This window comes from Agelaius phoeniceus, chromosome 10 (assembly GCF_051311805.1).
Source record: "Agelaius phoeniceus isolate bAgePho1 chromosome 10, bAgePho1.hap1, whole genome shotgun sequence".
NCBI lineage: Eukaryota > Metazoa > Chordata > Aves > Passeriformes > Icteridae > Agelaius > Agelaius phoeniceus.
In genome coordinates this window covers 20,515,113-20,541,634 of record NC_135274.1, presented here as the reverse complement: position 1 = coordinate 20,541,634, position 26,522 = coordinate 20,515,113, and the positions used below count along the sequence as shown (strand labels likewise).

At 41.0% G+C, this 26,522-nt stretch overlaps 2 protein-coding genes and 1 long non-coding RNA gene across 10 annotated transcripts in view; 2 read left to right on the top strand and 1 right to left on the bottom strand.

The window, feature by feature from the left end:
• PIK3CA (phosphatidylinositol-4,5-bisphosphate 3-kinase catalytic subunit alpha) overlaps window positions 1-16,307 on the top strand; it is a 42,436-nt gene extending 26,129 nt beyond the window's left edge. For all 6 annotated transcript variants that reach the window (XM_054639700.2, XM_054639698.2, XM_054639697.2 and 3 more), the window contains 12 exons: window positions 1,311-1,435; window positions 1,802-1,883; window positions 2,337-2,501; window positions 3,056-3,159; window positions 3,739-3,910; window positions 4,241-4,347; window positions 4,860-4,981; window positions 5,512-5,590; window positions 6,438-6,608; window positions 6,829-6,946; window positions 7,111-7,262; window positions 8,427-16,307. In XM_054639700.2, the coding sequence (XP_054495675.1) occupies window positions 1,311-1,435; window positions 1,802-1,883; window positions 2,337-2,501; window positions 3,056-3,159; window positions 3,739-3,910; window positions 4,241-4,347; window positions 4,860-4,981; window positions 5,512-5,590; window positions 6,438-6,608; window positions 6,829-6,946; window positions 7,111-7,262; window positions 8,427-8,697 (1,668 nt within the window). In that variant the 3' untranslated portion in view covers window positions 8,698-16,307. The remainder of the gene's footprint in view (window positions 1-1,310; window positions 1,436-1,801; window positions 1,884-2,336; window positions 2,502-3,055; window positions 3,160-3,738; window positions 3,911-4,240; window positions 4,348-4,859; window positions 4,982-5,511; window positions 5,591-6,437; window positions 6,609-6,828; window positions 6,947-7,110; window positions 7,263-8,426) is intronic.
• On the bottom strand, window positions 305-21,092 carry LOC143694897 (uncharacterized). The gene is made up of 2 exons (XR_013183695.1): window positions 20,630-21,092; window positions 305-6,386 (listed from the first exon to the last, which is right to left on the bottom strand). It is a non-coding gene; the product is annotated as an uncharacterized LOC143694897 (long non-coding RNA).
• ZNF639 (zinc finger protein 639) lies at window positions 20,070-24,929 on the top strand. Of its 3 annotated transcripts, none has more exons than XM_054639704.2 (6): window positions 20,070-20,236; window positions 21,242-21,345; window positions 21,729-21,805; window positions 22,336-22,431; window positions 23,282-23,422; window positions 23,693-24,929. In XM_054639704.2, the coding sequence occupies exons 3-6, from the start codon at window positions 21,748-21,750 to the stop codon at window positions 24,838-24,840; spliced, it is 1,443 nt and encodes a 480-aa protein (XP_054495679.1). In that variant the 5' UTR covers window positions 20,070-20,236; window positions 21,242-21,345; window positions 21,729-21,747; the 3' UTR covers window positions 24,841-24,929. The 3 variants fall into 3 exon arrangements, with proteins under 3 accessions (XP_054495679.1, XP_054495680.1, XP_054495678.2); XM_054639705.2 differs by having other exon boundaries at window positions 20,071-20,236; window positions 23,282-23,416; XM_054639703.2 differs by lacking the exons at window positions 20,070-20,236; window positions 21,242-21,345 and having other exon boundaries at window positions 21,709-21,805.
• The last annotated feature ends 1,593 nt before the right edge of the window (window positions 24,930-26,522 follow it).

Here is a 26,522-nt window from a genome sequence, read left to right as displayed (position 1 = left end):
TAAAAAGTTGCACTTCTCCTTCAATGACACAGTTTTTCTTTGTTGCAGTTTCATGTGTATTGTTAGGCTTTCCTGTGTAACCCAAAGGTGCTTAGAACTCTTTCCTGTCTGTTTTATGGGCTGGTTATGACCACAAGCAAAGGGAATTTTAAGGGAATTGACAGACATACACATGGGTGTAGTCCTTTATCTCACTTTTTCCACAAACAGAACTTGTGCATTAGAATTGGCTTTTTGGTGAGGTTTGGAGCTTTCTTCAAAGCACTTTTTTGGATGATGAAAAGAAGTAAAGACAGAAAAGCAGTAAAGCTAAAAATGCTCTTTATTTTAAGCCAAGGCTGTGAAATTGGTTGGTGTGTTTTACATTTTCTTTTGGAGGCTGGTTCAAAGCCCTGGGTTTGCCCAGGGAGCTCTGTGCTCTGTGTGAAGAGCTCTGTGCTGGGAGTTTGGCTGTGCTGGAGAGCACAGAGGTGGCAGGAGCTTCCAGAGTGGGAATTCTGGGGGTGTTTGCAGCAGTCCTGTCCCATGTATCCTGAACAGGCTGTGGGCATTGGATTCCTCTTGATACTCAGCAGGATGTCCATCACAGAGCAGCATCTCTGCTGTGTATGCTGTGACTGAGCAGGGTTTTAATACATGCTTAAGGACAGTTGTCTTCTTGGTAAATAACATTCCCCAGCATCTTACCTGGGCTTCTGTACTCCAGCTCATTGTTTTGTTCCATCTGGCACCAAGAAAAAAGGGTGAGGAGGATAAAGTCACTTCACTGACAACACAGCTAATTTCTGCTTGTAGCAGTTCTGTTTTCTGTGCTCTTTGGGGAATGTCTTACACTAATTGTGATTTACTATTTTCCATCTTCCTGTTACTCAGGCATTCCTACAGCATTCTGCCCCTGATTTACCTGTTTTCATCCCCCATGTTCTGCTTTTTCAGTTCCAAATCCTTTTCATTCCTTTCAGCAGCCCTCAGCAATCTCAGGCTGGGGTCAGAAATGACCAGTCTCACTTTGTGCTGCATTGTGTCATTCATCAGATGTCACTGCTGCTATTTCTCCACACAGCTGATTTAGTTGAAATGTGCCTCTTCTTGTGCCAGCAGTGACTAAAAGCAGTTGTAGAGATCAAAGGCCTGGTCTTTCATCTTCCTTCTACATTTTGAGCTCTCAGTTATAACAAGTGGATACAGCAAGATAGTATTGCATGACACAGGCTGTAGTGGTTGCTGTCTGTTCAAATACTGTATTTCATGTGTGTGGTTTGGCAATAGAAGGAGTTGTGTGGAGGGCTAAAGTGCCACTGTCTCTGCAGAGTAACAGAATAGCTCGGGATAGTGAATTAACAGAGAGTGACAAGGAGCAGCTGCGAGCCATTTGTACCCGAGACCCCTTGTCTGAAATCACTGAGCAAGAGAAGGACTTCCTCTGGAGACACAGGTATTGCAAATCAAAAACCAGACCAAAGAAAAAACCTTCTTGGCATAATCAAACTTCACCCCATCCATTCCAAATTTGTCATGGGTTTTGCTCCCTTTTCTTCTGTGCCGAGGAGTTGGTGTTTTAGGCGAGACTTGTAAAGTGTTCTGTATTGTGTGGTTTGGTTATAATCCTGTGGAGAGAAGTAAGTTGTTGAATGAGTTCCCATTTTCCTAATTACTGCAGTTCTACCTGCATGGATGGATCCTGAGAGCACCTTGCTGACAAAGGAATAAAAAAGGTGCAAGGCTGTGGGGACACAGTTGATGGTTATGAAAGCAAAAGTGTTGTTTACTACATGCAACTTTTGTTTTTCCTCTTTTGCAGACACTATTGTGTGAATACTCCAGAAATTCTACCCAAATTACTTTTGTCTGTCAAGTGGAATTCTAGGGATGAAGTGGCCCAGGTAACATAAAGCACTGAAGAACTGTTAGATTTTGAAGAAGCTTTAAAATGGTATTTTAAAGAAAACTTCTGGAAGTTAAAAGCATATTTTGTGTGTATGATACATTGAATGGAGTTGCCACTATGATTAACAGGTGTTTCTGGTCCATAGTTCTTGTTCTTGAGCCCAGTCTGGTCTTAAGATTTCCTCTTGCTGGCATTACTTGAATCCCTCTGATGTCGCCAACTTGTCAATTACAGTTAAATGTGAGGTTTTGTTTTCATTCTTTTTAGAGTGGATAAACCAACAAAGTCAACTGGCAACTAATACCAGACTGTTGATTGAGAGGACCAGCAATTAAACAGCTTCTACTCAGATGTAGTTTGTGCCTGACACTGCCTTCTAAAGGCTGTGTGTTCCAGCTTCTTCCTGACCAGTGCAAAGGTGTCATGTGCTTGTTCTTTCTGCCCACAGATGTACTGCTTGGTGAAGGACTGGCCCTCAATCAAGCCAGAGCAGGCCATGGAGCTGCTGGACTGCAATTACCCAGACCCCATGGTGCGAGCTTTTGCCGTTCGCTGTCTGGAGAAGTCCCTGACTGATGACAAACTGTCTCAGTACCTCATCCAGCTGGTACAGGTACTGAGCACATTTTGGCATGTTGTCTTGTGTATGTTCAGTGATCACAGAGGCTTAAAACACAGCAAAAGTTAGGTTGTTGTGAAAAAGAGGTCATCATGTTTGCTTTGCAGATTATTTAAGAGGAGATTAAAGGTTGATTTTTCTGTAGTGCTGTGGTTTTGCTTGTTGGTACTAAATGCCAGCATTCTGCAGAGATGCAAAACTGTTCCACCAACTGGAACAGGCAGCTATTTCAGCTGTCCTAACATATGGGACAGGATGAGCAGAAGCATCTTCTCAAAATTTTGAGCAAGTTGAGGCTAAAATATTTGGTAACAGTAAAGCAAGCATCAGATGGTAAGTTCCTGAAATAGAAGCAGCCAGTGAACAGTTGGCATATATTGTTCAAAGCCTAACACATGCAAATATTAATACCAAGATCAGTCATTCCAGGAAAAAAAAAAAAGTATAACATAGATGGCTTTTTATTTAACTGCCTTTAATCTGTATATTGTTCATAGAAATAATAACTGCATCTGATTTTTTAAAATTTTCTCTTTATCCTTAACTAGGTTCTGAAATATGAGCAGTATTTAGATAATCAGCTTGTGAGATTTCTACTCAAGAAGGCACTGACCAATCAAAGGATAGGACACTTCTTCTTTTGGCATTTAAAGTAAGCTTTTTGTCATGTTAAGTGGTGGTGGGCTTCCTATTAGCTGTAAACAATTAGTTGTTCTAAAGGTTTGACATACTAAATGTCCTTTCTTAGAAAAATATTACCACTTTAAATAAAGATTGGGTTATATTGGTTAAGAGACTGCTGAAAGCCTCCCATATTGTTAGCTGTCTGATGCCCCATCCAGAAAACTTTACAAATACATGAGACCTAAAGAAAGCCACCCAATTCAACAAGGTAAAGCTTTGAAAAAGACAAGTAAAAACTTTATTTTTACTTCCTTATTAAAGGCTTCTTACAGAGCTTGATAGCTCAATCTGCAACATATTGGGATGTAGCTAAAGGTCACCTAAAAGTTCTGTTCTAAGCTGGTGTAATCAGACCAGAAATAGAAGTAAGGCATCTTTGCTGTACTCTCACTTTGCTACTTGCCTTGGTGTCATCAAGGATAAGGGAGGGGATTGTTTGAGGGGATGTATTTTAGGACTCTATGAAGATGTCACAAGTACAGCTTCATTTTTGGCACCTCTAAGTGGTCTTGTCTCTAGGCTGTAACTGTTCTTCTTCCCTGTGTAGGTCTGAAATGCACAACAAAACTGTCAGTCAGAGGTTTGGTTTACTTCTGGAGTCCTACTGTCGAGCGTGTGGAATGTACCTGAAGCACCTGAGCAGGCAGGTGGAGGCCATGGAGAAGTTGATTAACCTCACAGATATTCTCAAGCAGGAAAAAAAGGATGAGACCCAGAAGGTATCTAAAGCTGTCCTTATCTCCAAACTGCTGCTGTTGAGTCACAGGAATTACTTAGAACTGTTCTATTTGATCAATGAGGAAAGTGTTAATGCTAATTTCAGTAGGTGCTACGTTTCCTGGGGAGCTGCAGTGTTTTCTGTGCAATGCCATTGTCTAGCTCTCAAGGCAATAGAACTAAAGTTAAAGGTTTCAATTTGTGTAATATGTAGCTGAGCTGTACTTACATTACAACTGTGCAAAACCATGCTTGAAAACCAAAGCTAAAATCTGATACCTTCATTTACATGTAAATAGTGTTCTCAAGACCTGAATGTGCTTATTGATCAGGTACAGATGAAGTTTCTTGTTGAACAAATGAGACGGCCAGATTTCATGGATGCCTTGCAAGGTTTTATCTCTCCTCTTAATCCTGCCCACCAACTGGGAAACCTTCGGTATTGTATCCACTTCTGAAATTTGTCTAGATGCTTCAGTAAATGTTTAGTAATGGTAACAATAACAGTGTTGAGGTTGACTGTTAATTTAGTAAATGTCAGTATTTTCAAAGTGCACTGAATAGAATTTGTAGCAGAGTAATCCATTAAGAGTGGAGTCATTTCAATCTAATGGTTTAACAAACCAGGGAACAACGTGACCTTCAGTTGTTCCTTTAGGGGGCCAGGAACTTCAGTCCTTTTTCCAGTTCTCAGGGGTTCGTATTGTCAAAGGAATATTTACAATATTCCCTTACAACACAATTCTGTTGGTCTTAGCAAATGGTTAATGTAGCACTTACTAATTTAAGTTTGAGTCTGAAAGTGAAAATGGTGCATTGTCAGTTATCTTTGCATCTTTAAATTGGTGCTGGTTCAGAGTTTGACCAAAACAGGGAGAACTTAGCAGTATTAGAGAAATATGGTATAAGAATCAAATTATGCCTATTTCATAGAAATCTTATCTCTTTTAGGCTTGAGGAGTGCAGGATAATGTCATCTGCAAAAAGGCCGCTGTGGTTGAACTGGGAAAACCCAGATATTATGTCTGAATTGTTATTTCAGAACAATGAGATAATATTTAAAAATGGAGATGGTAAGGAAAGATAAGTTTAATTCAAAAGCTACATACCTGTTTATTTTCCTAACATTATACTTTCTGTTTTTTATAAGCTTATAAAGTACATATATTAAAAAAAATCAGCTGAGCAAAGCTATTTTCTTTTCCAGAAAAATTAAGCATAGACAGATGAGTATTTATCTCAGTCAAGTACAAATTTTATATGTTCTAAGAGGCTCAGTCTGTCAAGCTGGAACCCGATACTATTTAATATTTGTTCTTTTTAATTATAAATTTCTTCAAGATATTACAGATGTGTAAACTGTGATTCCATTGTCCTGGTTTTAATGTATGTTTTTAAAATCACCACCACAAGTTTATATTCATTTTTTACTATTTAGAACTTGCTTTTCTCTTTTGAGGGAACAAAATCTGCACAAAACTATGCAAACCTCATTACCTTTAGATGTATTTAGACATAGTTTTGGGGGGAAAAGAAAAGTAAGATCTAACCAAAGATTCTGGTGTTCCAAAATCTGCAAATTTAACGTATTTGACTATTTCAGACTTGCGTCAGGACATGCTGACACTTCAGATAATTCGAATTATGGAAAACATCTGGCAAAATCAGGGTCTTGATCTTCGGTAAGCAGTAGAGGTCATTCCCAAGTAATGCTGATCTTAATGGTTCTGCCATTGGTTTGTTCCCAGAGATTGATTCTGTTTTCCCAAGGGTAATAAATGAAATGCTATAAATGGACATTTTTGTGCATGTTAGAGCAACAGTTAATTTTTTTTTTGTTAACTAAACTACTGGATTTTATAAACATAAGCTCATATTTGAAAAATACTTAATTTTCATTCAAGTGGGTCTGAGTGAGCTACGTACAAGGAATGGATACAAGAGCCAAGGCACAGTAGCCACACTGTGGCCAAGTGATTCTGTTTGTAGGTTTGGCTTTGAACAAGGTGCAAACCCTCAGCCCTGCTGAACAATGACTCTTTGTAGTTGATATCTTCACAGTCCACACAGTAGAAATTGCCCAGTCTGTGTGAGCTTCTCCACCTCCAGACTGTAATGCAGCAACTTCTGCATAGCATTCAGGATAAACTGTTCTGCTTCTGGAAAACTGTTCCTAGTCAGTTTACACCTTCAAATTTGTGTTTGCTGTGTGGTACATTTTCAGGTGGGAACGAAGGAGCTGCCTGTGCACTGTCTAGAAACCCCCAGTTTTCATTTCCTTATCTAGACAGAAGGACCTGTTGGTTTATGTTACCTCTCATGGGTCACAGTTTTGTCTCCAGTAGTGTAATGAGTGACAGAATTAAGCCTTCGTCCAAGAATGGTTTGCAGAGTGGTTACAGTTCCCCATGTCTTAAAGAGTAGCCAGATAGAGGAATCTGCAGAAAGACATCCTCTCCCACCTCTTGCCACCATTCTCTGCAAAGGAAAGAAAAAACCCCAACAAAACAATGAACCTTTGTCTTCCAGGATGTTGCCCTATGGTTGTTTGTCGATCGGTGACTGCGTGGGACTCATCGAGGTGGTCAGGAGCTCTCACACCATCATGCAGATCCAGTGTAAAGGAGGCTTAAAAGGAGCACTGCAGTTCAACAGCCATACATTGCACCAGTGGCTCAAGGACAAGAACAAAGGAGACATGTGAGATTCCCTGTCACCTGTTTTCCTTGGCCATATGCTTCTTTTTGATGGAAACTTCAAGATAACTAAAGTTCATCAAGTGGGAGATTATGCCCATAATTATGTCCATCTAGTTTTGTTTTCTTTTTCACCTGTCCCTGTTTGCTCTTTTGCAAAAGAAAAATGCACTTCTGTGTTATTGGAATATCTGAGGAAAGTGTCTCCTTTTTTGTTGGAATAGGTATGATGCAGCTATTGACCTGTTTACACGTTCTTGTGCTGGCTACTGTGTTGCCACCTTTATCCTGGGCATTGGTGATCGCCACAACAGTAACATCATGGTCAAAGATGATGGACAGGTAAGAGATGATTTCTAAAATCATACCCTAAGGTCATCCTCACTTTGGTATGAGTTTGTTTTGAAAAAAAAATCTATTGGAACTACAAGCAAATGATCAACTTTACTGTGACTTCATTTCAACAAGGAATTATTAATCTTAAAATACCTTTCTGTCTCTCCAAGCTGTTTCACATTGACTTTGGGCACTTCCTCGATCACAAGAAGAAAAAATTTGGTTACAAAAGAGAGCGTGTGCCATTTGTCTTAACACAAGACTTCTTAATAGTGATTAGTAAAGGAGCCCAAGAATGTACCAAAACAAGGGAGTTTGAAAGGTGAGCTTTCGTTTATGCATTTAACCTCCAGAGTGTTTTTTACCTAAAATGCACTTTAGTACTGGTGACCTTTAATAATTAGACCTTTTAACTGAACAGTAGTATTTTAATTGGCTTGCAGTGGGAATGTTCTAGTTCTTCAGTTGAAGATCAGCCATCCACTTGTAAGTCAGTGGGTAATCTTAGCACTTACATGACCTTTGGTCCATGAAATCTCACTTGAGATTTGCAGGGTCAGCATACACGTGAATAAAGATGGTGATTTTTCAAACATCTGATATTTCTTTGACTTTACACTTAAAATCCTCTTGAGATGGCAGAACTGCAGCTACTGAGATTTCTTAAATGTTGGGTGTTGTGTGCATCAGAGCCTTGCTGGTCATCCAGCCATACTTCTCTCTCCTATAGCTGCTCTGATAGCAGCTCTTCAGCTGGCCTGTGTAGTTTGTGACAATGGCTGAGAGCCTGCTGAGTAAGAACTTTAAAATAATAGCAGTAAATAAATCTGTTGCTGTAGTCATTCTTAATATCTCTTTCCAGCAACCCAGTCTTTAAGAGGTTTCAATTTTAATCTTAATTTCATTATGTTGATGGCAATGGAAGACAGATTTTGAATTATAGTGTCTGTCTGAACACTGCAGTGAAGCTCTTCTGCATTTTTTTCCCTTAACCTGGGTATTTTTTATTCAGTCTGATAGAGCAAATATCCCTGTTTTCAGTGCATTCTTCAGAGTACCTAAGGAGCAACAGCTGCTGCCCTCATAAAACTACAGGAGAAATGCAACTCTGAAGATAGCCAGGAAAGCACTGATTTTTGCAGTGTCTCAGGAAATACCTTTTGAAATCTGAAATGTCAGTAGCAGTGACAAAACTGACCCTGTGAGCTCACATAAATTCGTGTAGAACAGTTGTGTGAATTACAGATGAGGTTTAAGACTAGAAAGCCTGTCTTTGGATGTTGTGTTAGTCTGACCTCTATTAATCCTTACACAAATAAACTAAGTAGGAGAATGAGTGAATCTTCTCAGCTACATTATGGTATTCTTACTAGACTAAGACTGCTTTTTTAGTGTCTGGTTACCTGTAGAACTGTTTTAGTGCTGAAGCAGTGATACACATCCAGTAGAGAAATGCACTGAGCATTTTTCCCCTGGTCTCTTCCAGGTTTCAGGAGATGTGCTATAAGGCTTACCTGGCAATTCGGCAGCATGCCAATCTCTTCATCAATCTTTTCTCCATGATGCTTGGCTCAGGAATGCCAGAACTGCAGTCCTTTGATGATATTGCATACATTAGAAAGACCCTTGCATTGGACAAAACTGAGCAGGAGGCTCTTGAGTACTTCATGAAGCAGATGAATGATGCTCACCATGGTGGCTGGACAACAAAAATGGACTGGATCTTCCACACAATAAAGCAACACGCTTTGAACTGAACTGACAGCAAAGAAAACAAGAACTGATACCCAGCTTTGTGGGTACTGCACTGTTAATACCCGTTAGCAGCAAAGACTGGTTGCATAGGAATTGCACAAACCATGAACAACATTAGAATTTATGGCGAGAAAAGAGATGAATTGTTCAGACAACTGTTGGAAAATAATGTAAAACAGGGTTTCAGATAGCACTAAAATTATAAACTTCAAAAGTTAAGCTTTAGTACCATGTGTGCAGAGACCTCAACAAATTAGAGAGATGGGCAATCACCAAGTGTATGAAGTTTAACAAGGGCAAGTGCCAGATTCTGCACCTGCAATGGGGCAAGCCTGGTTGTGTGTATGGACTGGGGAAGGAGAGGCTGGACAGCAGCTGAGGAAAGGGACCTGGGCGTCCTGGTCGATGGCAAGTTGGACATGAGCCAGCAGTGCCCTGCAGCCAGGTGAGCCACCTGTGTGCTGGGGGCATCAGGCACAGCATGGCCACCTGGGCAAGGGAGGGCATTGGCCCACTCTGCCCTGCACTGGGGCAGCCTCACCTTGAATATTGTGGGCAGTTTTGGGTGCCACACTCTAAATAAAATTAAGCTATTAGAGAGTGTCCAAAGGAGGGCCACAAGGATGGTGAGGGGTCTGGAGGGGAATGGGCTGTATGGGGAGCAGCTGAGGTCACTTGGTCTGTTCAGCCTGGAGAAGAGGAGACTGAGCTCAGACTTCATCGAGGTCTGCACCTTCCTCACGAGGGGAAGTGGAGGGGCAGGTACCAATCTCCTCTCTCTGACCAGTGACAGGAATTGAGGAAATGGCATGGAGCTGAGTCAGGAATGGTTTAGGTTGGATATTACAAAAAGGTTTTTCACCCAGAGGGTGGTTGGGCACTGAACAGGCTCCCAGGGAAGTGGTCACAGCCCCAAGCCTGACAGAGTTGATGGAGTGTTTGGACAAGGCTCTCAGGCACAGGGTGAGATTTCTGGGGTGTCTGTGCAGGGCCAGGAGTTGGACTCTGTGATCCATGTGGGTCCCAGCATATTCTATGATTCGATGATTCATGTTATGCCTTAAGCTCAAAAAGGTAAACTTGGAAGAATGTTTCCTTTTCTCATTTGATAGGATAAATTAGAAGGAAAAAGAAAATAGTGCTAGTGTAAGAGTCCATCACATCTTACCTTAGATCTGGTACAGCAGGTGGAGACTATGCTGGATTGTGAAGAATAGAAAGAGAATTCAAGTGATAGCAAGTACTTAAATGCAGCATAGTTTAAAGGAAAGATCTAAAAACATTAGTGAGAGGACAGTGCCTTTTAAATGTGCTCAGAGGCATTAACATTTGTGGGGTTTTGGGTGGCCCTTCGATTTCTGGGTCCGTCATCTGCACAGTTTCTGAAGGCAGTAGGAAATAGGCCCACTCAGTATGGTGTTTCTCCTGCTCAGTATTTCTAGGGGTGCAATTCATACTTCCACAAAGAAACTCCCTATCATCCCCAAAAACTGACTAACCTGGAAATTGAATGGTCAGAATTGGGTTTAGTGCAACAGAGAGCTGTAGTGTTCATCTTAGGTTTGCTTTGATCTAACTTGAACTGAATAGATTTTTTTCATACATGTTTTCCAGAACCTAAAGAAAGGTGAGTTATTAAAATTATTGAAAGATTATTTTTTTATAAAGGCTATTTATATAATAGGAACTATTATTAATATATATTCTTTATTTACATGATTTGTCCAATATTAACTCTCTTAATTTTGCAACCCAGTTCTATCTGTCCAAGACTCCCGTTTTCATTAATGTCACTGAAGGTGACCAGACATACTCCTAGGACCAAATTCAGCCCTAGTGAAAGAGGACACAAGTACCAGTGAAGTAGTGGGAATATACCCACTAAAGCCAAAGGGGAACTTGGCCTAAGTCTCTAAAACAATTTTGGGAATCACTCTTCACATTACTGAAATGATATGCTGGCTATTTCAAGAACACTCATTTAAACCCTCAAAATTTGGGTCTACCATTTCTCCTCTTTCTTCCTCCTTTGGAAGTGGTTGTTGAATCCAGTAAGCTACATCAGAAATAGCAATTTAGATTTTCAATATGATCAATAATTAGCAGTTCAGCAGACAGATATGTTGGCTAGCTCAAAGCATGTGGAGTTACCAAACATTTTATAGCTTTGTCTGTTTTGTGCGTGTGTGTAATATATATTTGTAAATCTAGTTGTTGTCCTTTAACACAATTACAATGTGTGCAATCAATGAAATTGGCACCATGTGTTGAAACTGTTCAGAGTACCGAGGATTTCAGATTGCCCTTATGCACAACTTCAGGTAGGACTGTTTTTCTAATTGCTAAACAGGTTTTTTTTTTTAAAGTTAGCAAAGCCCGTAATAGTTCTGTGGGTGATGTTCACCCTGACATTTTAAACTTGCTAGATTGGCAGCACTTGAATTCCAAAGGTTTGGGGCTTTTGGGGGTTCAGCTTGTTCACTGCAAACACGCACCGAGGTGCCACTCAGAAAGTGCAATACCACGTGTAATATAAAATATGCTGGCAGTTGGTGTTAGACTAGAATATAAGCATATAAATAAACTGTACTTTGTGCAGGCTGTACTGATGAGGTAATGAGTGGTTGGCTTCATTTAGCAAATTGTAATATATTAAAAATGTGCAATCAATTACGTTATGAAAGACTTTGGGGATTGTAAAGCCAAGGCTGTGGTGTTTCAAGACCCATTCAAAGTCAGCATCCTGCAGCTGATTACTGCATGCATGGATACTTGATGTTGTGGGGGAAAACCTGGTTTTGTGAAAACTACAGAAGCTCTGAGAACAGTATGGGAAATGTGAAGTTTTATTTCCTTAGTTCTATGAAATATTTCGAAGTAGTCCAAGAGACTTCCCATTGCTATTTTTATTGACTGTTACATATTCCTTTTTGTTCATATGAATATTTTAACTCCTGCTAAGCTTGGTTGTACTTTCTAGAGCAAAGTTACCCTTGTATCTATTACTTTGCAGTCCACACACAATAATGGTTTAGCTCTTAAAATGCGTTAGTTTCAATTTAAGTTTCATTCACAAAATCTGAAACCCTGTTGGCTATAATTCTTAATTTAACTGAGTAAAACTGTTGCACAGACATCACATTAGGTGCTATATTATCCATATTTATCTGGTGTTGAAACAATGCTTTACCTCGTTTATGCAAGAAATGGTCAGCCTTTTCCAGCCTGGGTGAAAAGATCAACTCACATTTATTGGATGTTATGAGGCCAAATTTGTGTGTACTTTGCCCCTTCCTAGCCCTTCTGTAAATATGAGTATCAATGTCTTTCAGTTCAAGCACAGTATTCTGCACCCTTTTTGCCCAGACAGAGATATGGGGAGTCAGGCTCGGTTTCCAGAAATTACTGCAATTAAATGTTGTGCATAAGCTGTGGATTTATTATGAGAATCAAATAGTAAAAGAAAGGAAACCTCAGAGTGGTACAGACATAATACAGTTGGGGGTAATTGTAGCCTTTCAACAAACTTTTTTAAAAAATAGGAGAAGCTCCTGGGCTTTACCCAGTTCTTTGCATCACCAGGATGGGCATTTGAAAAGCATTCTGCCAGTGTTTCACAGAAAACAACAATCCTTCTCTCAGCTTCAAAGTGTTGAACCCTAATTGCTGTATCCTGCCACAGCAGTTCCTGCTGATGTAACTGCACTGAGGATAGAGGAGGCACTGTTTGCTTACCCTGGAGGAAATGAGAGGATGTTATCTGCTCCCAGTATCAGAAAGAAGACCTGCTTACACACCGTGAAAGCACTTGTAACTGAGTCCTAGATTTTTACAGAAATAGCTTGGAATTTGGCTTATTTTTAATTATTCCCACTTCATGGAGATTTGAAAATGTTTCCTTTGTTCTGGGAATCAGATGCACTAAATACTTCAGTCATTTGTTTTGGGCTTGAAGTGAATCTGGGCACCTTGCTCCTGCAGAACTTCTTGTAGGACTGCCAGAGCAAGGAGCCCAGGACTGGGCCATATGTTTTATCACAAAGCATTAGGAAGTGGTGTTTTAGTGAAATAAAATTTAAACCAGTCACCTTTTCAGCTGTGAAACTGTGTTTCATGTAATGACAGAACAGGGTGCTGCATATTAGTTTTACTTAGCATTACATTCATTGCTTTCCTAAATGTAGCAGAAGTACCTGTACTGATTTTATATATGCATACTTCTTTGTCTGAAAGGGTGCATTAGTAGTTTTTTCATAGTTGAAACAGACTTCCAGTATAATTTGAATTTTTTTTTTAATGCTTTTAAATAAAACCAAAATTGTAGGTGGTTTGGCATCTTGTGGAAAAGATATGAGCCTGCATACAGAGGACAGTATAGAAATTACCAGGTTTATAAGAACTTTGTAAGTGATGACCCTGCTGTTGGTGGTTTGGCGAGTTGTTTGTGGGTTTTTATGCCAACTTTCCTTTTTCTGTAAAGTATTAAATGCCCTTTAGTGGTCAGTAGCCCATGTTTGTTGACAATTTGAAGGTATTGTCTTTGCTTTGTCATTATATAACTGGCATGTTCAAATGTCTGTTCTTAATAGTAATTATGAATTCCTCCTGTTTTGCATGTCTGTACAGGTTGCAGACCTGGGCTGGACCCATTCAAAAAACAAATATCAGAAAAGCCACTTGAAATTACTATTTTTGTTGATGTCTTTGACATCTTGAAAATACTTCAAGTTAATGAAAATGGTGTGGTATTACAGAAAGAATTGTAACTTGCTGCTTCTAGGATTTTTTTTTAACTTCTTTCACTTGTTCTAGTTTTACTTGAATGGAAGAACCACACTTGTTTTTTTGAAAACACTATATAGCTGTGGATGTTGTTGCAGATTGTTGAATCCCAATTTAATTTTGCAATACATGTTTCATACAAATAATGAATTTGCATCTTTTTATTTTGTGCTGGAAGTTGTCTCAGTTTAGGCAAGGCTCTGTCTGTCCAAGATGATGTGTGTAGCTCAGCACCCCTGCAGCCGGTGTTGGTTCGGGGTTCTTTGTTTAGTTTTACTCTTTTTTACATCTGTGTTAATGAAGGGAAGCCAACTGGAAACTGGCTATAGGAGTTCTCTATTTGCATACTCTAACCAAACCCATAGGTGCTATTCTCTTTGAGGAATTCTGATTTCACTTTATGCTGATACAACACTCACTTCATCAGAATTGCTCTGGATTCACAACAGCATATGAAATCAGAATTAGGCTGTATGTGTATCAGAGTTGCAGATTATTTATTCCTAGGATTCAGTATGAAAGGTTCTCATAAGGAGAGGAATCTTTAGTAGCAGCCCAGTTAAACACTTAATAATTTTACTTTGAAATAGTAATTTATTAACAAAATAGCCTTTTCAGCTCTCCAAAAGTACAGTAATCTTGTCTACAGTTTGTTTCGTTCTTCTTCAATATTTTTGTTCCTTGGTAGCTTAAACGTTTCCTCTTCCTACTCTTTTGTAGCATACAGACTTGTTGAACCCACACTCAGGAAAAATCTCTGTTCTTCATTTGCCATACAGTGTTCTGGACATCTGAGCTTTATGGGACAGACTCTGCAAAGTCTGAGGTCTTGCAGTGTTAGTGCTCCTGACTCAAAGCCAGAGGTGAATCCCTCTGTCCCTTCTCTTCTCTCTCCAACACCCCTCTGGGACATGCCCAGAGCATAAGAACATCATAAAATATTTGTAAGAGAAGATCAGTTGAAGCAATGTTCTGCCTGTCCTTTGAAGTTAGTGTCCCCACTGGTTTGTGTCCGTGTGTTTTAAGTGTCCTTACTGTCACTTCTGTATGTGATGCAATATTCCTGCAGCAGAAGGAAGGCAAAAAATACACTGTTCTGTCCTGATCTTTTTGAAATTCTGGTGCCTGATTCCCAGTAGTTATTATACTGCTTCAGGGGCCATTCAGTTCAGTGTAACTGCATTCATTTTGTTAGGCTCCTGTTCCAGTCATAAAATTAATCACAACTAAACCTGACTTAATTGCATTGCTGAAGTTACTGAAAGCCTAATTCAGGCAGAAGCTGGTTTCTTCAAGAATCTTTATGTCTGTTGTAGTTTAGTTAATTCTTGTGAGCCAAAATACAGATATTAATAGTTGGAATCTCATTCTGCCTTTTTTCTTTAACTATTTTTAATCTATTTTCAGGCTTTATTAATAATGTTCTATATCCTGATTTATCAACTGCTCCAGGCTGTCCAAAATTGTCTTACTGTTTCACTTGGGGCTGGGGAAAGAAAAGGAATAGATTAATCTTCTTGTCTAATAGCAGCTGTGGTCCAAATTCTTCATTTCTCATATGAAGATAAATGTGTAATTCATTATCTGGGAGTATCATCCATTCTCTTTGCACCTCTTAAAAGTTTTAACTGTGAATATCCACTACACTATGAAAATCTACTTCCCTGGTGGAGAAAAGGGCTTTAAATATATATGGCTGCAGTCTCAAGTCCTGGATTCTTGGGTTTGAAATTTTGTAAGTATTGTTCTCATTGTAAATGGCAACATAGCTGCAGTATTTTCACAGAACCATTGAGGTTGGTTTGGAGTTCATTTAGCCCAGACACCCTGTTCAAAGCAGGGTCAGCAATAGAACAGGATGCCCAGGACATTGCCTAGCTGGGTTTAGAGTCTGTCTGAGAAAAAGGAACCCACAGTCATTTTTTTTTCCATAATGTTTATATGAAATATCTTCTATTTCATTGCCTGTTGTCCTTTCAGTGGGCACTGAGAAAAGCCTTGCCTGTTTTTATTCCTCCCTATCCAGTCTTTATGCACATTGGCCAGGTGCCCCCTGGGCTTTCTCTTTGAGCAGGCCCCAGTGCCAGCCCTCTCAGCCTCCTCTCCCGTCCCTCCCCTCCATGGACCCGTCCCAGCACACCCAGGTCAGGTTTGTACTGGGAGCTCCAGGTGTGGCCTCACCAGTGCTGAGCAAGGCCCCCCTCCCCTGAGCTGCTCCTCCTGAGCCAGCCCAGCATCCTGATGGAATTTTGGGTAAAAACAGAGCCCAGGAGGGTGTCAGCTCTCCATGCTTCTGTGTAACTTCGCTGAAGCTGGGAGCAGTTACCTGTCTGCATCAAAGGGAAAGTAAAAACCCCCACCAGTGCTTCAATTATCTTTTAAAAATGAGACAATTACCTTTGAAATAACCACTACTGGGGCAGGGGGGGACGGTGCCATGTGTGTGTCATTCTGTGATAAAGGTCTGTGGTAAAGTAGGTAGAAAGCAAGACATTTTTAGTAAAAATGGGCCAAAAAGTATTTAAGATGCAGCAAGATGCATGTGTTGTCATACTGAGAATAGTCTTGCAGTACTTTAAATAAAAAAAAAACACAACCCCTTTTTTAACCCTTCTGCTGTGCTACTCAAGTAACAAAAGTTTGGCCTATGATACTTATTGTAGTTCATGTTCATGGGAAACTGTAAAAAGTCTGCTTTTTATTTATCTTCGCGGTCTGTATCATGCTGTTTATTAAAAAAACTACTTTTGTTTGGTTTTTATCACACTTTTGAGTGTTAATGTATATACTAACAACTAAATTAAAATGATATGGTTGATACACCTGTGAATTCTGAAATGAGAATTTAAGGAATATTCACTCTTGGTGTGTGATTTGGTGTTGCAGCTCTGCCTTTGAAAAAGGCTAGAAGAAAGGAAATGGAAATTGCATACCTCAGTTAATTTGGGGGGAACAGAAATAGAATTTGCATTATTTAGGGGTGAAAAGTCCAATATGCGTGTGGCATTTGTTCTTGTAAATGCTGATCCTCAAAATAAGTAATTTTATTTTGGTTTTAGACGTGGGCTGTAAAAAGCTGTGACAAGAAAGATGATGTTATTGAAGTGTTTCAGCTTCATGGTTTACAATCCCTGCTAAATCAATCCAGTTTTGAAAAATATGCTTCATGCTTTCATTACCAAAATTAAAATTTAAAAAAACAAACAAACAAGATTATATTTTTGTATCCAATACTAATTTTGAAAGAGCAACAAACATATTTGGGAAATTACTCACTGGCAGTACAATAGCATGAGGCTGCTGAGGAACTCCTTCTGTGGCCATGTTGGCCTACTTTGGACTCCAGTTCCTAACAAACTGGGAAGGATTTGAGTTCTCTTGAGAGGATTTCACTTTTTTTGGAGGGATGAGGCAAGTGTCAGGGTTTTTAATCAGGCCCCTTCAAAACATTTTTGTCCCCAGTCAGCTCTAAACTTTGTACACTGGTCAGTTCTGTTTCAGGTCACACTGCCCAGCTTTGAGAAGGGCTTTGTTCCAGCAGGTGCTCAGTCTGTGCTGGACCTACCCTGAATAAAAGATGGACATCATCATCCTTACATTTATTCTGAAGCTTCAGAAGAGCTCTGGTCTGAAAAGTATGGCTGGGGCTTTGGAACTAGCTACTTCAATAACCTGAACTAACAGGTTAAACTTGTGTTTATTATACATAAGGTGAGTTTTACCTTTGCCTAATAACTATGAAATGGTTGTGAGTGGCTACAACTGTGTGTTAGTTGCACAGGATGGTTCAGGATGAGCGGATCATCAGCTCTTGTTCAAATACAAATTTTAGACTTTACTGCCATTTAGTGCTAGGGTGTGATTTTTGTAGAAGTTCTAAGTCTAAACGTGAAAAAATCACAGAAAATTTGCAAAATAATGCTGGTGAAACAAGAAAGATTTGCAATGCGGGCCGTTTGCTTTAGCGTGAGTATCTCAGTAAGCCCTCCTGATTTTATGCTCAGAAATCAGTCTGATTGCCAACCTGCCTTGGAAAGACTCAATCTAAATTCTGAACCCATGTAATAAAAGAGCAAAGAACCTGATGCTAGACAAGATATGTCAAGTAATCTCCTACATGTCCTTTTAAACACTAACAAACCTACCTGCAGTGAAGGTTATCCTCATGAGCTATGCTAACTGCTGTCATTGAAGAAAGGGTTTACCCCATGCTTGTTTTGGTCAGGATACATCCCCACTAATTGAAACGAACATCATCTATGTTGTCCATTTTACCAAGAATGTCAATATCACACAGGCTTTTCTGTATTTTCAGTTCTGACTGATTAAAACCTCACCCGGAGCTCTCTCAACATCCCAAGCACGTGGTGGTTTAAAAAACAAGACTCATTTAGGCTGTTCTGTCTAAAGCATTGCTAGCTCTGTTTGATGCGTGTGACTTTGAACTGGGTCTGCAGCTTCAAAGGGGATCCTCCTCAGATGTTCTTCTTTCACTTAAAGCCTTGTCTTTTTATCTGACATAAGTGGTGTTGGGCTGAGCCGCTTTGGGTGGAGAATAAATCAGTCAAAAGGTACAGAAGATGCTTTGGTCCGCCCGCGTTTGCCTCACAAGCAGGACTGAATTCAAAGCAAAGGCTTGGGTTTAGGTCTGGCTTTTTTTCCTCTCCCTTTGCCATGTGTGGATTTTAGGTTCTCATCACTGCCCTCCGCTGGGAAATGGGGAAAGTGCTTTCCTGGAACGTTTGTAGGGAAAACATTTTGGTGAATAGAGGGAGAGCTATGCGAGCATCCGCCCATTTGGGAGGCTACAGCCGATCTGTGAGACCTTTAACACAAGCTGTCCTGGGGAAACCTCAGCAGCCACGGCTGGAATAAAAAGCAGAGAACAAACTGAGCTGGGAGACCAGGATCTTGTTGGATTGGTAACTCAGTGCAGGAGATCATGGGCATACAACATTTATTTCCTGTCTGAGGGCTCAGCAGTGTGCCAGCAGCAGGACACCTTTAGTTCTGTTTTGCTGCTCCCCACCAAAACTCCTGTGTGATCATAGCAAAAAGCTCTTTCCATCTGGCTCTAAGCAAGTCACATTACTCTAAAGGGATGTTTGCAGCCTCAGGACAAAGGCTAAAGGTAGGATTTTATAGACAGGGTAAGTCCAGTTTCATCTGCCAGATAATGAATAAAACTAAGGCCAGAAACAGGGTATAGTTTCTTTTTTTGCCAGTCAGTGGAGCAACATCATTGAGGTTATTGTGGAGTCTCTGCTAATTCAAAACTTTTTTGTAGAACTAGGTAAATTCAGGCTAAGCCAGAGTAAAACAATTCAATGGATAAAACACTTAGGCAAAATTCCATAAGTTATTTTAAGTCATGGAAATAAGGGACTGTAGCGGCCTCCCTCATGTCTTCAAAACTAATGAGGTATTTTTTTAAAAAGTAAGATGCTTTTTGAAGTGTTCTGCTTTGTGAACCAATGCAATTTGGTGCTTTTTCCTGTGGCATGATTTAAAGCAAAGATTAAATGAGCAAAAAGGGCCATGATTATAAATTTGGAAAAGGGAGAGTTGATTGTTTTAATTTTCAAATCCTTATTTATACATGTTTCACAGAATCATGGAATTGTTAGTTTTTGAAGGGACCTCTGGAGATCATCCAGTCCAAGGCATGGTCACCTGAAGCAGGTAACACAGGAACACATCCAGGTGGGTTTGGAATGTCTCCAGAGAGGGAGAATCCACAACCTCCCTGGGCAGCTGTTCCAGTGCTCTGCCATCCTCAATGTGAAGAAGTTTTTCCTCACGTTGAGGTGAAACTCCATGTGTTTTAGTTTATGGCCATTGCTCCTCATCCTGTTGCTTGGAACCACCAAGAAGAGTCTGGCACCATCTTCTGGCCCCTGTCTTTGAAATATTTCCATGCATTGATGAGATCCCCTGTCAGAGGTCTCTTCTCCAGACTAACCAGCCCCAGTCCTGCAGTCTCTCCTCACAAGAGATGCTCCAGACCCCTCCTCACTTTGTGCCTCTCCAATAATTCCTTGTCTTTCTGTATGTATATATTTCTTTTTTGTACTGTATATATTTATGATACACTTTATATTGATTCTCCTATACAGCAGCTCTAAGGGACAGCTTCTACACTGACACAAAAAGTAAAGTTGAGCTTTACTGAGTTCAGGCTTTGATATCACCCTCTCATTTGTGTAAAATCGGGGTGCAGACACTGTTCTGAAGCAGGCTTACACACTGCCAGCCCTGGCCGAGGCCTGTGGATGGAAAGGTGGCCGTGCAGACAATGTCGGGTACAAATACCAGCTAAAGGTTTATTTAGGCCGCTTGCCATCGCCATAGGGGTACAAATACCAACTAAAGGTTCATTTAGGCCACTCGCCGTCGCCATACGGGCACAAATACCAGCTAAAGGTTTATTTAGGCCGCTTGCCATCGCCATAGGGGTACAAATACCAACTAAAGGTTCATTTAGTCCACTCGCCGTCGCCATACCGGCACAAATACCAACTAAAGGTTTATTTAGGCCGCTCGCTGTCGCTATGGCGACGGGCGGGTGTGGGGCCGGCCGTGGCCGGCAGGGGGCGCTGCGGGCGGCGGCCGCTCGCCCCATTCCCGCCCCTCAGCCGCGGAGCGGCCGGGCCGGGCCCGCGCGGAGCAGAGCGGAGCGGGGCGGGCGGAGCGGCCACGCCGGGCCCGGGAGGAGCGGAGCGGAGCGGAGCGGAGCGGAGCGGCTCTGGCGGCCGGCAGGTGAGTCCCGGCGGCAGCGCCCGGGGAGCCGCGGGGCGGGAGCCGCCCGTGCCCCGGTCCCGCCGGGGAGGCGAGCTGTGATTCACGGTCTGGCCCGCGGCTCTCCCGCTGCAGCCCCGGGCCCGGCCCTCTCCCGCCGCCCCTGCGGGGTCGCGGCCTCGCCCGTGCCCGCGGCTCCGCGGCTGCCGCCGGGGCGGAGCGGTGCTTTCGCCGCGCTCCCGCCAGGGTTCCCCGTGCGGCCTCCGCGCAGGCCCCAGGGCCCATCGGGATCCCGGTGCTCGGGGCCTGGATCCCGCTTTTCAGGGCCGGGAAAGCCTCTGGAATAGAACAGCCCGCCTTGCTGCCCCGCCGTGCCATCCGTGCAGAAAAGGTTGAGCTTTTCACGCGCGTTACCTGGGGTGAGACTTGCGGTGTCACCGCGCTGTCGGTTCTTTCCTTGCAATCACAGAAAACGGTGAGGGTACTGATACTTCTGGATCATGATATAACGTTAATCAATTATTTTTCCATCCCTTGAAATAAAGTTTTAGTTCAGAAAATATTTAATGTCGGAAGAACATCGTTGAGTTGATCAGGGCCCTTTTTTCCCTCCTTTCCCCTCCGGTGCATGGCACTGACTACAGAAGCTCCTGGGCCCCCCAGTGCTCTTCAGTCATGGCAACCGGCATCACATTCCTTGTTTGCAGCCTTTTCTTCTTCAAGACTGTTTGTCCCGTATATAGGTCAACTATTTGTGTTTCGTTTCCAAATATTTTTCTACTCTCAGGAGCTGCCAAGTGCAGCAAAAGCCAACTAGCCTGAGACAAAAGAAAAAGAAATACACCAGTGCATCCACGTCACTAATTTTGATGCTCTAAACCGGTATTAATATCAACTTCTTATGTTGTAGCTTCAATTTCCATAGATTAACTTTTTTGTAGTATTTGTATTACATGTATCTGATTCTGTGTTTTTTTCTATTTTGTGCTAAAGTTTTAAGTGGTTTAAAATGCTATCACTCTGTAGGTGAAGGTCTTCTTGAGCTGATGTATTCACTACATTTGGAAGCTGTACAGTCATCAGCTCCTTAGCTATTCTGCATCCTGATACTGAAGAGTCTAGGATTTTTGGTAAGAGAGCATGACTGTGTTGGTATTTTAAACACTAAAACTCATTTGTGGAGGGCTCTGCCTCAGTGTCCTGTCTCTGACAAAAAGGGTGCTGGAGAGAAGGCTTGTAGATGACCCTGAGTGCTGGAGTACCTGGAGTTCTGACTTGTCTGTCTTTTAGTTGAACCTTTTGCTCCAGGGCAGGAATGTGAAACTGGACTTCAGCAGCTGTGTGCATTTAGTGGGTTCTTAACTGTATCAAAATGGGCTGGGGGGCAAGAAAAGGGAGTAGGAAAAGACTTTTGTATTTGATATGCAGGTTTTCAAAATGCTTGTATTGTTCCATAAGGTTCTGAAAGATAAACTAGATACAAGTCTAATTCTTTAATGTTTTTATTGTACAGTTCATGTAGACTGTTCAAAATGAATGAACATCCTAAAAAGAGGAAAAGGAAGACTCTGCATCCTTCTCGTTACTCAGGTCAGTCTGGAGCTTGAGTTATGTACACTTTAGTAAGTTAATCTTTTTTCTCAGAATAATAACTTTACAAGAAATGACCACTTTTGCCAACACGTGGAAGAGCAGTGACACAAAGGGTGGGATGAGAAATACTGGCTTGAATGGGCAGCACCCACTCTGCAGGCTCCTTTGTTGGGCCACCTTGAGCCAGTGCACCTGAGTGGTTTGTTCTGTTCTCCTGCACATGGGGGAACTGGCTTTAGCTGCAAATGAAGGTGATTCTGCTTCCACAGAGGGCAGGAATTCTGTAAAAGTTGGGGTGGGGTGGGTAGAGAGGAATTTTCAGCACTAAACAGACCACACACTTGTCAATGTCCTCAGTGGGAAGAGAGACCTGCAAACACCAGGGCAGCAGCTGGAAGGTGTAAATCACAGCAGGAATTCTTCCAAAACAAGTAAAAATGTGAAAAGAATTTTGATGAGCAAGAAATACATCTGTAGCTACAACAAGATATGAGTACTTAAACATTTTTGTTCATGTTTTTGTTTAGATTCTTCAGGTGCAAGCAGATACATAGACAACAGTGGGATTTTTTCTGACCACTGCTATAGTGTCTGTTCCATGAGACAGCCAGATATAAACAGAGGTAAGACTATGTTTTGGGGTCTTGTTCTGCAGTTCTTTAATGTATCATGTTCCTATTCACAGAAGGAAATAGAATACACAGTATACAGCAGGTGATTTCTGAGTGTCCTTGTGATCTGATGGGCCTTAGACTGGTGGGAGGTTGTTCAATTGTTACAGCTGAAATACAGTTTTCAAATTAGAAACAATGACAACAAAAAGACCCTTCAATTTTACATTTATTATGGTGATTAAACTGCTTCCAATACTCACTATCTAGGTAACAAAGTTGGTGAGTTCAGATGGAAATTACCAACAGTTGCATTGAATTGTACTTGAACCTGGCAAAACAAAATGCCTTTTTATAAAACATCCAATAGTGGATGGAAAGTTAGCAGAGTAAATGTGATGGTGGATTTTTAGTCTATTTATTTTTCTTTTCACTTTAATAATTATCCATAAAGTCTGCAGAAGTTTTAGAAAGTATCATATTTTAAAATGCAGTGTCCAGAAATATTGAAGAATTTTTTTTGAGTCTTTTAAATGTAATGTTTCATTTAAGGATTTTAAGGTTTTTTTCTGTATAATCAGCTGAGTATTTTCAGTAGTAAATTCAGTATTTTCTGCTGAAATCTTCTAGACAGATTTGTTACTTTTTGAATTCCTTTGTTTCTCTCTGCATGTATGGAAATAATTTTCAAGGTATTTGTTGTCAATTTTTTTAAATGTAGGCTATGATGTGCTTAGTATATAAAGATAAATTTATACAAGTAGAATAAATAAACAATAAGTAAGATCTATGACTAAATGCAGGAATCAGGATGCTGGTGTGGAGAAATGATGACAAGGAAATGCTTCCCTTGCCTTTGCAGGCAGATTCCACAGTCCTGTGCAGAGCCTGGACACGGATGATGATGGGAGTCCAGTGCATGCCGGGAGCTCTCACTGGAGTGGGGCACACTCAAACACTGGCATGCACTGCACAGACTCTAAAAAGAAGGATAAAGGTAAAGGTCAGTGTGCTTGCAGATGAAGGCCTGGGAGGTTGGAGAGCCCAGCTGCTCCTGGCTATTTGTGTAACTTCCTTGCTTTGGCAGAAATGGTGAGGAATTTATATTTTCTGGCATTGCTTTGTTAGCTGATAATACATCATAGGCTGGCAGGGGAGAAATTACTGGTCTTTGCATTTGAAAGCTGCTGCAGCTGACTGAAAAGTTAAAAATGGGCCCAGGTGTTTTGTAGTGGGTTTACTTCAACCTTCTATTACGTATTTCCTCCTGCAGATAAAGGTACTAACAATGGAATGTGCAGAGACTTATGTGACTCGCCTATATTCAGTGACAGCCCCACAGAAGAGGAGAAACCTCTAGATATCCAAACTGTAGAAATTTCTACAACAGAGGTGAATGCTGTAGAAGTTCATGATATAGAAACACAGACTGTGTCACCTGAGAAGCTGGAAGCTGAGGACCTTGAGGAAATCCCTCTGGAGACCTGTAAGATCTTTGAGAAGAACCAGGCTTTGAATATCACAGCTCAACAGAAATGGCCCTTGCTGAGAGCCAACAGCAGCGGCTTGTACAAGTGTGAGCTCTGTGAGTTCAACAGCAAGTACTTCTCTGATCTGAAGCAGCACATGATCCTGAAGCATAAGACATGTACAGACACTCACGTCTGTAAAGTTTGTAAAGAAAGTTTCTCCAGCAAAGTGCAGCTCATCGAGCACGTAAAACTCCACGAGGAGGATCCATACATCTGTAAATACTGCGATTACAAAACGGTGATTTTTGAGAACCTGAGTCAGCACATAGCAGACACTCACTTCAACGACCACCTTTACTGGTGTGAGCAGTGTGATGTGCAGTTCTCCTCCAGCAGTGAGCTGTACCTGCACTTCCAGGAGCACAGCTGTGACGAGCAGTACCTGTGCCAGTTCTGTGAGCACGAGACCAACGACCCCGAGGACCTGCACAGCCACGTGGTGAACGAGCACGCGTGCCGGCTCATCGAGCTGAGCGACAGCTACCACAGCAAGGAGCGGGGCCAGTACAGCCTCATCAACAAAATCACTTTTGACAAATGCAAAAACTTCTTTGTGTGCCAGGTGTGCGGCTTTAGGAGCAGGCTGCACACAAATGTCAACAGGCACGTAGCTATTGAGCACACCAAAATATTCCCTCATGTTTGTGATGACTGTGGGAAGGGGTTTTCAGGTATGTTGGAATATTGCAAGCACCTGAGCTCTCATTTATCTGAAGGGATTTATTTGTGTCAATACTGTGAATATTCAACAGGACAAATTGAAGACCTTAAAACACATTTGGATTTCAGGCATTCAGCAGATTTGCCTCATAAATGTACTGATTGTTTAATGAGGTTTGGGAATGAAAAAGATCTTTTAAGTCATCTTCAGATACATGAGACGGTGTGATTGCTTTCTTTCCCTGTAATCATTTTGTTAGAATTTGAATTAATTTCCAGTCACTGGAATGTGATATTAAATACAATTTTAAACAGCAACTGTACATTTCTAATGTTTTCATCTTTATATCAGCAAAGCATGTATAGCACTTGGTGTTGTGAATTTCCTTGTCCACAGGTTTCAGTAGGAATAATCACATTTACACTGTGGTGGATCAAATTTTGGGGGGAGGGACAGGGGGAGTAATTGTATGTTGTGATACCAATTCTGGTGGTCATCCTGCTCTTTCATGTCTAGTGTACAGGACCAGCTCTCTTGAGTTTAAAAAGGCACAAAAACAAAGCAAATATCTAATTCTATGCTTAAATAGCCCAATACTGGTCCAGTTCCACATCCAGCTCATGTTACCCTGGGTGGCAGCAGGTCACTGCACTGGTGTTTAGCAGTAGCACTGGCCTGCCAAAGATAAGGGTGCTCCAAAAGTTCCCAAGCATGGACGTCTCCAGATTCACATACCAGCCTTCATTTCCCACCTCATGCTCCTGATAAGCTTTTTCAATTGTCCTGTTTTTCTCCTGGGATACTGTTCTGACCTCACTGTTCACTTTGTTCTGTGTTTCAGTCCCATCTGTGGGACTGTCCAACACACTCTTCCACATATGTACTGCATGACTCCCACATGATATTCCCTTTATTTACCTTCAGTTCCTGTCTTTTAATGCACTGAGGAGACACACATTGCTTGGGTTTGGATTGGATCATGTTTTAAAGAGTAATTGCAAAACAAATTTGTAATGATCCTGCTGAGAATGTACAAGATGCATTTCTTATATAAAATCCTAATATAGCTCTCACTGAAATTATGGATGTCACCAACCTCTGACTAGAGAAAATTTCTAGTAGTCCATATTATTGTAGTAATTCTGTATATTTAAAATTATCTTTCCACCACTAGTAACTTGAGGAATGTTATTTTAACTCTGTAAATTTAAAACTTTTATATACAGGCTTAAAAGACTGGTACATTACAAAATTTTTACTAATCACTCAAATTATTTCACACATTTGTTTATATTATACAAAGCACTATCCTGCCTTTGTAATCATTGGAAGTGAGTTTTTACAGTTCATTCTGTAGCTCTATATCTGAGTGGATAGTTGGACAGAAAAAAAAAGAAGAGTGGTGTCACTTAGATCATGCTAGATACCATGGTGAAAATACTCATAATAATTACTAGTGGAGTTTACATTTCTTTCTTCATTGATTGTAAATTTGTAATGTAAGATTGTCTAATGCAAGCTTTGTATAGAGATAATTAATGTATCAAACATTTCTTGATCAGTGAGGTTTGGTGTTATCAGCTTCAAGGCATGCAAGGGTCTTTGGATTTGATTTTTAAAGCTGATAAAACTTGGCTGAATGTTATCGATTAATGGAAGTTCTGATTTCCAGAGAAGTATTTCTGGAAACTCTATGAATCACTTAGTGGTTATTTTGTTGTGAGAGGCAAGACCATTTCCTCACTTTGAAATGCTGATACACTACTAGATCTTGTGTTTTGTCATTGAAAGGGCAACCTGAGGGTGTCTTGCTGTGTTTTATTACTCTCTTGTATAGAGAATGACAGTATCTGTGGTAGAATTGCTGATTTCCTATTTTGTACACATTCTTCCCTGGCTGGCTTAAAATA